The sequence below is a fragment of the Rhinoraja longicauda genome, chromosome 19 (genome assembly GCF_053455715.1).
Source record: "Rhinoraja longicauda isolate Sanriku21f chromosome 19, sRhiLon1.1, whole genome shotgun sequence".
Taxonomy (NCBI): Eukaryota; Metazoa; Chordata; class Chondrichthyes; order Rajiformes; family Arhynchobatidae; genus Rhinoraja; species Rhinoraja longicauda.
In genome coordinates this window covers 10,420,737-10,436,441 of record NC_135971.1, presented here as the reverse complement: position 1 = coordinate 10,436,441, position 15,705 = coordinate 10,420,737, and the positions used below count along the sequence as shown (strand labels likewise).

Here is a 15,705-nt window from a genome sequence, read left to right as displayed (position 1 = left end):
CCATTCCTTCTCTCCCGAGATGCTGCCTGACCCGCTGAGTTACTCCCGCATTTTGTGTCTACCATGATGTAGTATGGGGCAGGCCCTTCAGCACAACATTTCTGTGCAAAAAACGTGATTTAGAGGTTCAGCGCGAAAACAGGCCCTTCGGCCCACCGAGTCCGTGCCGACCAATGATCCCAGCACAATAACACTGCCCAACACATACCAGAGACAGTTTACAATTTTACCAAGCCAATTAGCCTACAAACCTGCACGTCATTGGAGTGTAGGAGGAAATCGGAGCACCCGGAGAAACCTCATGCAGGTCACGGGGAGAACATGCAAACTCCGTACAGACAGCGCCCGCAGTCAGGATCGAACCCAGTTCTCTGGCGCTGTAAGGCAGCAACTCTACCGCTGCGCCACCGTGCCGCCCTAACCTATCCCATCTGCCCACTCATGATATAATTCTCCCCCATTCCCTGTGCAGGAAGGAACTGCAGATGCTGGTTGATACTGAAGAAGACTTCATACATGGGCCATTCACAAGGTCATAAGGAATAGGAGAAGAATTAGGCCATTTGGCCCATCAAGTCTACTCTGCCATTCAATGGCTTATCTATCTCTCCCTCCCAACCGCATTCTCCTGCCTTCTCCCCATAACCTCCGACACCCATACTAATCAAGAATCTATCTGTCTCTGCCTTAAAAATATCCACTGACTTGGCCTCTGCAGCCTTCTGGCCAAGTCTGGCCTAGTGTCCAACAAACGCTCATCAGAGGTTAACCCACTCATTCCTGGGATCAATCTTGTAAACCTCCTCTGGACCCTCTCCAGAGCCAGCACATCCTTCCTCAGATATGGTGCCCAGAATTGCTCACAATAATAATAATAATAATAATAATAATAATAATAATAATAATAATAATAATGATAATAATAATGGTAATAACACGGCACGGTGGCGCAGCGGTAGAGTTGTTGCCTTACAGCGAATGCAGCCCCGGAAACTCAGGTTCGATCCTGACTACGGTCGCCGTCTGTACGGAGTTTGTACGTTCTCCCCGTGACCTGCGTGGGTTTTCTCCGAGATCTTCGGTTTCCTCCCACACTCCAATGACGTACAGGTATGTAGGTTAATTGGCTGGGCAAATGTAAAAATTGTCCCTCGTGTGTGTAGGATAGTGTTAGTGTGCGGGGATCGCTGGGCGGCGCGGACCCGGTGGGCCGAAGGGCCTGTTTCCGCGCTGTATCTCTAAATCTAAAAAAAAATCTAAACAATAATAATAATAATAATAATTAAAAAAATTATTTGTCATAAGTAGGTTAGCACAGGGTCAACGGTACAATGAAATGTATTTGACAAGACAACGGGTCACCTCAGCAGTAATATTCCAAGGATAAATAAGATTTTAAAATAAATAAATAAGTAAATAAATAAATAAACAAATAGATAGATAGAGAGATAGATAGATAGATAGATAGATAGATAGATAGATAGATAGATAGATAGATAGATAGATAGACAGATAGATAGACAGATAAATAATTAAATAAATAGAAAATGACATTAATTAGTAAGGTAGTAAAAAATGACATTCGTAAGGTAATAAAAAATGACATTAGTAAGGTATAAAAAATGACATTAGTAAGGTAATAAAAAATGACATTAGTAAGGTCGCTCACAATATTCCAAATGCGGCCTTACCAGCGCCTTATAGAGCCTCAACATTACATCCCTGTTTTTGTACACAAGCCCTCTTGAAAGAAATGCGAGCATTCAGTTTGCTTTTTTACTACTGATTGCCAGGTACTATTCGACCCATGAAGTCCACTCCGCCATTCAATCATGGCTGGTCTATCTCTCCCTCATATCCGAGGAAGGATGTGTTGGCGCGGACAGGGTCCAGAGGAGGTTTACGAGAAAGATCCCTGAAAAGATTGGGTTAACATATGATGAACATTTGATGGCACTGGACCTGTACTTGCTGGAGTTTAGAAAGATGAGGGGAGACCTCATCGAAACTAGTTGTTGTTCGTCCTTCGGGTTCAAAGATGACCATGACTACTAGGTTAATTCCCGGAATGGCGGGACTGTCGTATGTTGAAAGACGGGAGCGACTAGGCTTGTATACACTGGAATTTAGAAGGATTAGAGGAGATCTTATCGAAACATATAAGATTATTAAGGGGTTGGACACTTTAGAGGCAGGAAACATGTTCCCAATGTTGGGGGAGTCCAGAACAAGGGGCCATTTAGAACGGAGATGAGGAAAAAAAAATCCAGTCAGAGAGTTGTGAATCGGTGGAATTCTCTGCCTCAGAAGGCAGTGGAGGCCAATTCTCTGAATGCTTTCAAGAGAGAGCTAGATAGAGCTCTCAAGGATAGCAGAGTCAGGGGGTATGGGGAGAAGGCAGGAATGGGGTACTGATTGAGAATGATCAGCCATGATCACATTGAATGGCGGTGCTGGCTCGAAGGGCCGAATGGCCTCCTCCTGCACCTATTGTCTATTGTCTATTGACTTTCAGTTGGAGGATTGGTGACTGTGGGTCCAGAAGTGACTGGTGTGGCCAATCCGGGCCCGGAAGGCACGCCCACACGTAGGACACAAGTGGATGGGTGCTGCAGTGGAAGTGGAGGTAGCCCGGGGCCTTGCGCGCGGTGCGTTTCCTCTGGGCCTCTGCAGTGCGTCTGTTCTCTGCTGCACAGGCTCCTGTGGTGAGCTTGCTACGCCAGGTTGGACGGTCGAGAGCAAGTGACCCCCAAGTGCTGAGGTTGATGTCCAAGTCTTTGAGGGACACTTTGAGGCAGTCCTTAAACTTACCGAATAGTTAAAGGCCTGAAAACAGTGGATGTTAAGAGGGTGTTTCCACTAGTGGGAGAGTCAAAAACCAGAGGACAGAGCCTCAGAATAAAAGGATGTATGTTTACAGAAGAGATGAGGGGGGATTTCTTTAGTTAGAGGGTGGTGAATCTGTGGAATTCTTTGCTACAGAAGGCTGTGGAGGCCAAGTCAGTGGGTATTTTTTAAGGCAGAGACAGATAGATTCTTGATTAGGGCATGTGTCAGAGGTCATGGGGAGAAGGCAGGAGAATGGGGTTAGGAGGGAGAGATAGATCAGCCATGATTGGATGGTGGAGTAGACTTGATAGGCCAAATGGCCTAATTCTACTCCTAATCCTTATTACCTTATGAAACAGACCCTTCATATCACCAAGTCCGCAGCGACCAGTGATCTCCGCACATTAACACCATGTATGAATATTGATTTCTCTCGCATTCCCGCTCTCTGTATCCCTCCCCCGTCCAAGTCGGACGTGCTTCTCGTTTTCACCCCACAGGCAGCTAACAGTGGCCTGTTTCCGTTACTTTTTCACATATCTTTCATTCATTGTTCTTTATCTCCCCACTTCACTGTCTATATCTCTCATCTCCCTAATCTCTAACCAGTCTGAAGAAGGGTCTCGACCTGCAATATCACCCATTGCTTCTCCCCAGAGAGGCTGCCTGTTCCCGCTGTTACTCCAGCCTTTTTGTGTCTATCTTCGTTATAAACCAGCATCTGCAGTTCCTTCCTCTTTGAGTTCCAAAACTCTTCAAGTTCCAAAGTTCCAAAATCTTCGAAGCACTTCCCTCTGGAAAGCGACTCCGGACTGTCAAAGCAGCCACAGCCAGACATAAAAACAGCTTTTTTTCCCCACGAGTGATAGTTCTACTCAATAACCAAAGTCTGTTGTCTCTTTTTTGCTCTGGTTTATTTTCACCCGCATGTTTAGACCGTAATGTTGTATCCTTATTGCTTTGATGTGGTTATGCTTTATTCTTAACTGTTAACTGTATGATTGTGTTGTCAATTGTGAGCGGAGCACCAAGGCACATTCCTTGTATATGCACATACTTGGCCAATAAACTTATTCATCCATTCATTCATTCATTCATTCACTCATTCATTCATTCATTCATTCATTCATTCATTCATTCATTCATTCATTCATTCATTCATTCACGTTGTGTAGTGTTTAGCGCCATCTAGAGGCAAAGCCCAGATTCAGAGTTTGTTGTGCCTAGTGAGCCCAGATTCAGAGTTTGTTGTACACTACATATGTTGCAGTGTTTACTGCCATCTACTGGTAAAGCTCAACATGGCATCACGCTGACCAGACTGCTGACCATTGACTCCATCTCTACTTCGTACTGCCCCAGTCAACATCAACGTTTTAGTTTTGTTTAGAGATACAGCACGGAAACAGGCCCTTCCGCCCATCAAGTCCACACCGACCAGCGATCCCCGCACATTAACGCTACCTGACACAATTTTACATGTATACCAAGTCAATTAACCTAAAATCCTGTACGTCCTTGGAGTGTGGGAGGAAACCGAAGGTTCCCGTGAAAACCCACGCAGGTCACAGGGAGAACGTACAAACTCCGTTCAGACAAGCACCCGTAGTCAGGATTAAACCCAGGACTCTGGCGCTGTGAGGCAGCAGCTCTACCGCTACGTCACCTTCTTTTCATTTATTTGCATTTTATTGAACCAAAAAAAAAAAGCAAGCATGCAATCCAGCTGGGATTCCAGCCAAGAGCTGTTCCTCATAACAGAGGGAGAGGGCAAGTCTCCACATTTTCATTACACTGTCTTGGCATGGCTTTACAATTTGCTATATTTTGGCTAGAATGCTTTGTTCGAGAGCTTTGAGTACTTGGGTGTAAATATCACCGACAATATCTCCTGGATCAACCAGAGTGGAGCACCAACCTCCCTTCCATTGGCTCATAAGGTCATAAGTGACAGGAGTAGAATTGGGCCATTCGGCACATCAAATCTATTCCGCCTTTCACTCATGGCTGATCCATCTATCCCTCCTAATCCCATTCCCCGGCTTTCTGTTGCAATGAATTCCACAGATTCAACACCCTCTGACCAAAGAAAATTCTCCTCATCTTTCTAAAGGAACGTCCTTTATTTCCGACGCTATGATTTCAGACTCAGTTCCAGACTCTCCGACTGCCTGAAACATCCTGTCGAGAGGGAACTAGGAATGCGGAAAAGGGAAGACTCATCGGTGGCGCTGGGAAGTGGCACCAGAAAAGATCCAAGGGGAACAGAAACTCTGGGAGAATGGAAAGGGAACTTGACAGGGAGCAGGAACACGCAAAATGCTGGAGTAACTCAGCGGGTCAGACAACATCTCGGGAGAGAAGGAATGGGTGACTTTTCGGGTCGAGACCCTTGTTCAGACTGAACTGAAGTCTGAAGAAGGCTCTCGACCTGAAACGTCGTCCATTCCTTCTCTGCAGAGATGCCAATAGACAAGACAATAGGTGCAGGAGGAGGCCATTCAGCCCTTCGAGCCAGCACCGCCATTCAATGCGATCATGGCTGATCACTCTCAATCAGTACCCCGTTCCTGCCTTCTCCCCATACCCCCTCACTCCGCTATCCTTAAGAGCTCTATCCAGCTCTCCCTTGAAAGCATCCAACGAACTGGCCTCCACTGCCTTCTGAGGCAGAGAATTCCACACCTTCACCACTCTCTGACTGAAAAAGTTCTTCATCTCAGTTCTAAATGGCCTACCCCTTATTCTTAAACTGTGGCCCCTTGTTCTGGACTCCCCCAACATTGGGAACATGTTTCCTGCCTCTAATGTGTCCAATCCCCTAATTATCTTATATGTTTCAATAAGATCCCCCCTCATCCTTCTAAATTCCAGTGTATACAAGCCCAATCACTCCAGCCTTTCAACCTGCCGACTGTTCTGCTGAGTTACTCCAGCATTTTGTGTCTTCCTTCGATTTAAACCTGCATCTGCAGTTTTTTTCCTGCGCTCCTTGACGGGAGGCGGGTTGGGGAGCAAAGTGCAGTCAACGCGGACGATGGGGCCCAGGGGCTGGGAATGGACTCTGGCCACTCGCCTTTTCCCGGACATGGATTCGGAGAAGCGGAAAAAGGGAAGGTCTGAGACGGACCTCAAGCGGTGAAAGTGGGAGCCGGTTGGAAACTAGCAGCGAGGAAGATGTACATTAACGTGGTGAAACGAGAGCAGGAGTCCACGCTGATACTTTCATGTTCTTGTTCTGTGTCTGCATAAATCGTCAGAGTCTTCAAGGTACAACAGAAGTCTTTGTTACATTAACTCAATGCTGGCAGCAAGACGATCAACAATGGCTGCAGCCGCACGGTCTGGCTACACATTCCCACACTGTGTACAGGCGGAGATAACCACCCCTTCGTCCTGTGCAGCGCCATCTGCTGCACGGGAGGAGCAACGGATCCTCCTACCCCACTCGGTCCACCAAACATCACAGATGCAGACATGGTGTAGCCGAGAGAGAGAGGGGGGGGGGGGGGGGGGGGGTGAGTGAGAGAGAGGGGGGGAGAGGGAGAGGGAGAGACGGAGAAAGGGGAGGAGGGAGAGAGGAGAGTGAGAAAGAAAAAGAGAGAGGGAGGAGAGGAAGAGGGGGAGAGAGAGAGAAAGAGGGGGAGGGAGAGGTGAGAGGGAGAAGGGGAGAGAGAAGGGGAGAGAGAGAAAAAGAGAGGGAGAGGAAGAGGGAGAGGGGGTTAGAGGTAGGGGAAGAGGGAGTGAGGGAGAGGGGAGGGAGAGAAAGGGGGAAGAGGGAGGGGGAGAGAGAGAGAGAGGTGTTAATGAGGTGCGAGAGAGAGAGAGAGAGAGAGAGAGAGAGAGAGAGAGAGAGAGGCGAGGGTGCAGTCTGGCTGTGAGTGAAATAAGCAATGGTCCACTTATCCTACAGACAGGAAGGCGGAGCCTGATTCCCGCAAGTTTTCACCTGGGACCTGGAATTTCTAACGCACCCATTCACTGAATCATCCATTCCAAGCAAAATGTACCTGTTGTTGAAAGTGGAAAAGCTGCAAACTCAATGTAAACACGTTAAGAAGACGGAGCTCAGGACCCGCTGCCCGCAGCCGCTGCTGAACCCGCGGGAAGGGCGATTGTTTCAATCTTTATATTTTCACAAAAGTAATTTCTGTTCCGTTGCCGGACGCGGTTAACGAGTTGAAATTAATGGATCGACAGCTCTGATTCCACTTGCTGTTTATTACACTCTTCCCACATTTACATTCCCCCTGGTTTTAATTCCGCGCTCACTGGGGTTCAACGACGCGCAATTTTGGGATTAAATGGGAGCCGTTCAGCGCCGACCTGTTGTCCACCGGGTTTCTGCCCCACAGCCCCTGAGCCCCGCTCCTGACGCCGGTCCCGGGACCCGACCCTTTTACACACCCGGAGCGGAACCGGAGCAGATTCTCAGCCAGTGGTCTTCCTCCCAAGTCCAGAAGAAAGGATAAAGTTTCTCCGTGAATTTATTCCCAGTGAAGGTGTGGAGATGGGACTTGGTGTCCGCGTCATAAAATGAAACTGTCCCGGACTCGTAACTGAGATAAACTCCCACCCTCCCGGGGATGGGACGGGCGGGGAGACGGGATGGAGGGGAGGTGACTGCATCAAACACGTCATCCCACCGCCAGATGCTCCAGACTCCAGTCTCCGGGGACAGTGTGACCGGTCTCTTCCTCTCCACAGACTCTGCGGCGACTCCCAGACTCCAACCCTCACTCCCCGCCACCTCCACCTCCCAGTAATTTCTCCCCGATGTGAATCCCTCCGATCCCAGCACACACGGACTGTCTGTAAACCTCTTCCCGGTGTCAAGGGGACTCCTCCAGATCCGGGTCCATCTCATTCTCTTCCGATCCTCAGACACCTCGAGCCGCGGATGCGCTGTTTCCACATCCAGGGTGACGGAGACTGGGGGGAGAACAGAGAATCAGAGAGTCCCCGGGGGTCGGGGGGAGACTCGGGCAGCGCGGCCCCGGGACCGGGGGAGAGGCCGCTCGGCCTCAGGCACAGGCGGGCGGACAACTGAAACCCTGCCCTGGGTTTCACCCACAACCACATCGGGTGGACAACAGACACCTTTGCCGGCGTTTTTAACCGAACTGGAGAGGGGAAATCCCGCGGGTTATCGGGAACGGGAGGGGGTGGTGCATGCGGAAGGGGAGGACGAATGCGGAAAGTGAGGATGAACAAGAGATTGCGGGTGGGGATGGAGAAATAAGGCGGGTATTCAAATATCTTGCCGGTAGATGGCGAGGGAGAGGCAGATTGGAAGATGAGGAGACTGGTGTGAGAGGTAATTGGAGATGGTTAAAGAGGAGGTAGAGATGTGGGGTGGAGTTGCCGTGATCACACTGAACGGGAGTGGACTGGCCGGCAAGGCAATCTGCTACTGGTTACTTGCTTTATTTATTGGAGGGTGGATTTGATGCGTCTGTGCAACCAAGAACACTCTGATCTCATTGTGAACCAATATATGAACTGAGGGACTTGACAATGTTCTGCATGTAAGGCTGGTCCAGAAAGGGAAGGCTGGATCATCGAAACATTATTTTCATGCAGGGATATCAATTCTGATAAACACAGTTTTCTTCACACAGAGTTGTTAAGAGGTATCAGTTTTACCTCGCTTGATCAGATCACATGTTTCTCTCAATGCCATGTTGTAGAAAAAGGTGTGATCAAATGTTTCAATCGGCAACGCCTCATCTACCACCAACATTGGTTTGGCTTCATCACTAAACCTGCAAATATTTAGCAGCTGGTTATAAACTGAGCATTTGAGCCGTTCTTTTAAAACATACGTTGTTTCAGTCAAAAGCATGTCCTACCTCGTCTTGCGACCAGCTACCTCCTGAAATAAATAAAACACAAATGTCAATAGACTGAGATGGATCATCATGATCCCGACAGCGGGTATTTCGCCAAATTGCTACAAAAAAAACCACTGATAATTCCCATTTCCCAACTCTTTGCCCCTGCCACAGACAGAAAGTGGATATTATGGTAAAGACTTCGAACACGGGGCAAAGCATTAGGAATGTTGATGAAAATAGGCGCGATCATGCAACTCACGAGTAAGACCGAGCAGGTCGTGGGATTTTACCTGGAGAAGATGTCAGAGAAAATGGGATGGAATATTTTAGGATCAGCGTTGGATTTAAATGGGTGGGGGATGGAAATATTATAACTACTTGTGGGTGGAACAAAAATCAAAGCTGAAATGTAAGATGACCTTTTGATAAATTCCATAAGAAATGCAGTAAAGAGAACGTGGAACTCACAGGACGGCCTGAAGACAATATTGCAGATAAATTTAGGTTGAAGTGGGATGAATACATGAGGATTCCTGGAATTTGGGGCATTGTTGTCGGATGTGGGGAGTAGTTGGAACAGACGGAACATTGACCCAGTTCTGAATTACTGGTAAATGCGGCATTCATTGCAGAAAATGTAACCCACCATTAAGTGAGAAGTCAGGTAAATTGGACAATCAGGCAATTTAATTGGTGATATAAGCAAGACTTGCAAAAGGGTGCAGCCCTGTTCAGGTGCAGCCCAGTGAGGGAAGTGCCCAGTGAGAAAAGTGCGAGTCTTTGGCTGTGAGTTTTCGGCGAGGAGGATACAATTGTTTTAAGCCAGAGCTGGTTATAGACACAAGGTGATGGCGGAAAAGTTGGTGCAGTGTGTTTCCTGCAGGATGTGGGAAGACAGGGACGTCGCTGGAGCTTCTGGGAGCTACACCTGCAAGAACTGTGTCCAGGTGCAGCTCCTGAAGGGACGTGTAGTGGAGTTGGATAGGCAGTTGGATGACCTCAGGGCCATCCGGGAATGCGAGAGTTTCCTCGACAGGACCTATTGTGAGGCTGTCACGCCAAGGGTCCAGGTCGAGCGAAGGTGGGAGACTGTTTCAGGGAGGAGTGGACGTGGACTACAGGAGACCCCAGTGGCTGTGCCTATTGCAAATAGGTATACCCTCTTGGGAACTGTCGGGGCAGAAGACGTTTCCAGTCCGAGTGGCGGACCTGTTGGCAAGGATACTCGACAGGGGAGACCGAAGTCTGGAAGAGCCGTAGTGGTCGGTGACTCCATAGTCCGAGGGACGGACAGAAGATTCTGTGGCAGCAGGAGGGACTTGAGGATGGTCTGTTGCCTCCCTGGTGCCAGGGTTCAACACATCACTGACCGGCTTCAGAAAATCCTAGTGAGGGAAGGCGATCAACCTGAAGTCGTTGTGCACGTGGGCACGAATGACGTCGGGCGGAAGAGGAAGGAGGTGCTACAGCGGGAGTTTAGAGAGTTGGGAAAAACACTGAGAAGTAGGACGTCGAAGGTGGTTATCTCTGGACTGCTACCGGTACCTCGTGCTGGTGAGGCCAGGAACAGAGAGATAGAGGGTATGAATTTATGGCTGAGGGACTGGTGCAGAGAGCAGGGATTTAGATTTCTGGACCACTGGGATCTCTTCTGGGCTAGGGGTGACTTGTACAAAAGGGACGGGTTGCATCTTAACAGCAGGGGGACAAACATTCTGGCAGGCAGGTTTGCTAATGTGACACCTGTGGCTTTAAACTAAGTAGTGGGGGGGAGGGGTTAACAAATTGTGAATATGAAGATGAGGTAAAAGGGAATACAGGAGATATTGCAAAAGACTCTCGGAAGAATGGGAACAGAAGTTCTAGAGGGGAAAAGAAATTAAGGGCAGGGCCAATTGTGAACGATGTGAGAGGGGAGGTAAATACAGAAGTTAAAGTGTTGTACTTAAATGCGCGTAGTATAAAAAATAAAGTGGATGAGCTTGAGGCTCAGTTAGTCATGGGCAAGTATGATGTTGTAGGGATCACTGAGACATGGCAACAAGAGGACCAGGGCTGGGAACTGAATATTCAGGGGTACACAACGTATAGAAAAGACAGACAGGTGGGCAGAGGGGGTGGGGTTGCTCTGATGGTAAGGAATGATATTCATTCCCTTGCAAGGGGTGACATAGAATCAGGAGATGTTGAATCAGTATGGATAGAAATGAGAAATTGTAAGGGTAAAAAGATCCTAATGGGAGTTATCTATAGGCCCCCAAAGAGTAGCCTCGACATAGGGTGCAAGTTGAATCAGGAGATAAAATTGGCGTGTCAAAAATGTAATACTACGGTGGTTATGGGAGATTTCAACATGCAGGTAGACTGGGAAAATCAGGTTGGAAATGGACCCCAGGAAAGAGAGTTTGTAGAGTGCCTTCGAGATGGATTCTTAGAACAGCTTGTACTGGAGCCAACCAGGGAGAAGGCAATTCTGGATTTAGTGTTGTGTAATGATCCTGATCTGATAAGGGGACTAGAGGTAAAAGAGCCATTAGGAGGCAGTGATCACAACATGATAAGTTTTACTCTGCAAATGGAAAGGCAGAAGGGAAAATCGGAAGTGTCGGTATTACAGTATAGCAAAGGGGATTACAGAGGCATGAGGCAGGAGCTGGCCAAAATTGACTGGAAGGAGGCCCTAGCAGGGAAGACGGTAGAACAGCAATGGCAGGTATTCCTGGGAATAATGCAGAGGTTGCAGGATCAATTTATTCCAAAGAGGTGGAAAGACTCTAAGGGGAGTAAGAGACACCTGTGGCTGACAAGGGAAGTCAGGGACAGCATAAAAATTAAGGAGAGGAAGTATAACATAGCAAAGAAGAGTGGGAAGACAGAGGATTGGGACTCTTTTAAAGAGCAACAAAAGTTAACTAAAAAGGCAATACGGGGAGAAAAGATGAGGTACGAGGGTAAACTAGCCAATAATATAAAGGAGGATAGCAAAAGTTTTTTTAGGTACGTGAAGAGGAAAAAAATAGTCAAGGCAAATGTGGGTCCCTTGAAGACAGAAGCAGGGGAATTTATTATGGGGAACAAAGAAATGGCAGACGAGTTAAACCGTTACTTTGGATCTGTCTTCACTGAGGAAGATACACACAATCTCCCAAATGTTCTAGGGGCCGGAGAACCTAGGGTGATGGAGGAACTGAAGGAAATCGACATTAGGCAGGAAATGGTTTTGGGTAGACTGATGGGACTGAAGGCTGATAAATCCCCAGGGCCTGATGGTCTGCATCCCAGGGTACTTAAGGAGGTGGCTCTAGAAATAGTGGAAGCATTGGAGATCATTTTTCAATGTTCTATAGATTCAGGATCAGTTCCTGTGGATTGGAGGATAGCAAATGTTATCCCACTTTTTAAGAAAGGAGGGAGAGAGAAAACGGGTAATTATAGACCAGTTAGTCTGACATCAGTGGTGGGGAAGATGCTGGAGTCAATTATAAAAGACGAAATTGCTGAGCATTTGGATAGCAGTAATGGGATCATTCCGAGTCAGCATGGATTTACGAAGGGGAAATCATGCTTGACAAATCTACTGGAATTTTTTGAGGATGTAACTAGGAAAATTGACAAGGGAGAGTCAGTGGATGTGGTGTACCTCGACTTTCAGAAAGCCTCCGACAAGGTCCCACATAGGAGATTAGTGGGCAAAATTAGGGCACATGGTATTGGGGGTAGGGTACTGACATGGATAGAAAATTGGTTGACAGACAGAAAGCAAAGAGTGGGGATAAATGGGTCCCTTTCGGAATGGCAGGCAGTGACCAGTGGGGTACCGCAAGGTTCGGTGCTGGGACCCCAGCTATTTACGATATACATTAATGACTTAGACGAAGGGATTAAAAGTACCATTAGCAAATTTGCAGATGATACTAAGTTGGGGGGTAGTGTGAATTGTGAGGAAGATGCAATAAGGCTGCAGGGTGACTTGGACAGGTTGTGTGAGTGGGCGGATACATGGCAGATGCAGTTTAATGTAGATAAGTGTGAGGTTATTCACTTTGGAAGTAAGAATAGAAAGGCAGATTATTATCTGAATGGTGTCAAGTTAGGAGGAGGGGGAGTTCAACGAGATCTGGGTGTCCTAGTGCATCAGTCAATGAAAGGAAGCATGCAGGTACAGCAGGCAGTGAAGAAAGCCAATGGAATGTTGGCCTTCGTAACAAGAGGAGTTGAGTATAGGAGTAAAGAGGTCCTTCTACAGTTGTACCGGGCCTGGTGAGACCGCACCTGGAGTACTGTGTGCAGTTTTGGTCTCCAAATTTGAGGAAGGATATTCTTGCTATGGAGGGCGTAACTAGGTTAATTCCCGGAATGGCGGGACTGTCGTATGTTGAAAGGCTGGAGCGATTGGGCTTGTATACACTGGAATTTAGAAGGATGAGGGGGGATCTTATTGAAACATATAAGATAATTAGGGGATTGGACACATTAGAGGCAGATAACATGTTCCCAATGTTGGGGGAGTCCAGAACAAGGGGCCACAGTTTAAGAATAAGGGGTAGGCCATTTAGAACCGAGATGAGGAAGAACTTTTTCAGTCAGAGGGTGGTGAAGGTGTGGAATTCTCTGCCTCAGAAGGCAGTGGAGGCCAGTTCGTTGGATGCTTTCAAGAGAGAGCTGGATAGAGCTCTTAGGGATAGCGGAGTGAGGGGTTATGGGGAGAAGGCAGGAATGGGGTACTGATTGAGAGTGATCAGCCATGATCGCATTGAATGGCGGTGCTGGCTCGAAGGGCTGAATGGCCTACTCCTGCACCTATTGTCTATTGTCTATTGTCTATTGTCTATTGTGCCTGTGCACTTTCACTTCGCCAAACTGTAGTGTAACCCCTCACCTTCAGAAATATCACACCGTCCTTGTGATCTATCTGTTCCTGTAGCTTTGAGAGTTCCTCCTGAATAGACTTTAAATTCTCTTGAATCTCTTGAAGATTTTTCTCCATTGTTTGTACAATCTTCTTCTCTTCCTCCCGGATCTCCCCCAGTAAGCGCTGCTCTTTCTCAGCGAGAATCTGGTGCAGTTCAGCAAACTGGGATGTGATCTGTGACTGAAGTTTGTGTGACTCTTCCTGTCAGATGAAAATTTAAAATCAATATATTGTGTCACTCTGCTGTGTTTCCGCATGACATTGAAGGTGACATTTGGCTAGTCAATGTCGAGTCCTGCAGTGCAGACCAACATGTTCATGCTGGGCTCTGTACGTATCTACACTAATCCCATTTACATCTAATTTATTTAATCCATAGCTTTCATTACGTTGGCAATTCAAGAGCTCGTCTTAATAAGTCTGAAATAGTTGGTGAAAGTAATGTACGAGCACATCATTCCCATTTCCCCAGTACAGTTCCTTGCAACCTGTTCTATTTCATGTGTCCATTAACCCTCACTGGACAGAACCAGGTCACCAGGACTAGCAGACAGCAGCACCACTTAGAATGACAGATTTCACATAGTCATACAGCAAGGGGTGTTAGATACCGACCAAGACGTCCCATCTGCACTATTTCCACAAGTCCACATTTGGCCCAGATAGTTCTAAAACTTTTCTCTCCAGGAATTTGTTCAAAGACATTTAAACTGTTGTTTTGGTACCTGACTCAACTACCTCTGGCAGCTCGTTCCATATACCCACTACCAAAGTTGCCCTTAATGTTCGTATTAACTCTGTTCCCTCTCACCTTAAACCCATGCCCTCGCACTCTCGACGCCCTACTCAGGGTTAAGGACTGAGTATTCACCCGAACATTTCGTTTCATGATATTATACACGTGCAATAGATCATTATTCAGACTCCTGCGCTCCAATTAGTAAATTCCTTGCCTGTCCAACCTCTGCCAATAGCTCGGGCCCTCGACCACTGAGCTCTCTACAAGTGCCCACTTATTACACGCAACACAGGGATTAAATCTACACAAAAACTTTAAATCAATAAGACAAAGCCTCACCTGAACTCCAGAAATGCTCTCTTCCTGTCGCTGTTCCATGTACTCGATCTCTGATTTATTTTCTGTGAGAGATTCGAAAGAGGATTTCACCTGATCCTAGGGTTGGGTTTCAGATCAGAGAATAAAAATGTCAGATAATAAAGAATAGATTACACAATGATGTGATGAAAAACGATTTGGTTTTACCTTGTAGATTTCAACAGCTTCTTCTATCAGCATGAAGCTGTGAGACTTGTGTTCCCGCGCAGCTGCACAAACCACACAGATCAGCTTCTTGTCAGTTTCACAAAACAGCTTCAGTTCTTCCTGATGATTCACGCAGTGAAGTTTACTTCCCTTTGTCCGATTCAGGCTCAGTTTTCGAGCTTTCTCAGCCAGTCTCGCCAAGGCCCGACTCACCCTGAGGGTGCGGTCTGTAAACACCTCTCTACATTCCGGGCAGGAGTTTCTCCCCTCCCTGTCCCAACTCTGTGTGATACAGGAGCGGCAGAAGTAGTGTCCACACTCCAGTGCCACCGGATCGGTGAAGAAATCCAGGCAGATGGGACAAACTGCCTCCTCGGTTAAACTCTCGACCGGGTCTTTCGAAGCCATTTTAACTCCGGCTCTATTCACAAAATGCTGGAGTAACTCAGCAGGTCAGGCAGCATCTCGGGAGAGAAGGAATGGGTGACGTTTCGGGTCGAGACAACTCCGCCTCTTCCTGGTCCAGTGTTTTCCACTGCGCGCGCTGCCGTCTCCGGCAATGACCTTATTTGGCTGCAAGTGTTCAGTGTGAAGGTGTCCTGGCCACTTCCAACTAATCACTCAAGGGAGGGGTCACTTAGACATTAAACCGGCCTGAATATAGACGAAAGCGGAGAGATTGCCCTGGGATTGTGTAAGGCGGGACAGAAAGGGACAGGGACCAGCGCTAAGGAGGTGTAACTGAGGAGGCGTTGCACCTGATGGGCAGTGGAACCCGCCGCCCGCATCTCCGTTTACAGCCCGGGATCAGGATGGACGTAAACACATTGTCATCCACATCAGTACACTCGTCTCTCACGCTC

General features: G+C 47.6%; 1 protein-coding gene across 1 annotated transcript; it reads right to left on the bottom strand.

Annotated features, from left to right (window-relative positions):
• Positions 1-7,099: 7,099 nt before the first annotated feature.
• On the bottom strand, positions 7,100-15,250 carry LOC144603097 (zinc-binding protein A33-like). Its single transcript, XM_078416237.1, has 6 exons — positions 14,843-15,250; positions 14,657-14,752; positions 13,546-13,779; positions 8,682-8,704; positions 8,476-8,594; positions 7,100-7,761 (listed from the first exon to the last, which is right to left on the bottom strand). Exons 1-6 carry the CDS (start codon positions 15,248-15,250, stop codon positions 7,229-7,231), a joined length of 1,413 nt encoding a protein of 470 aa, XP_078272363.1. The 3' UTR covers positions 7,100-7,228.
• Between the last annotated feature and the right edge of the window lie 455 nt (positions 15,251-15,705).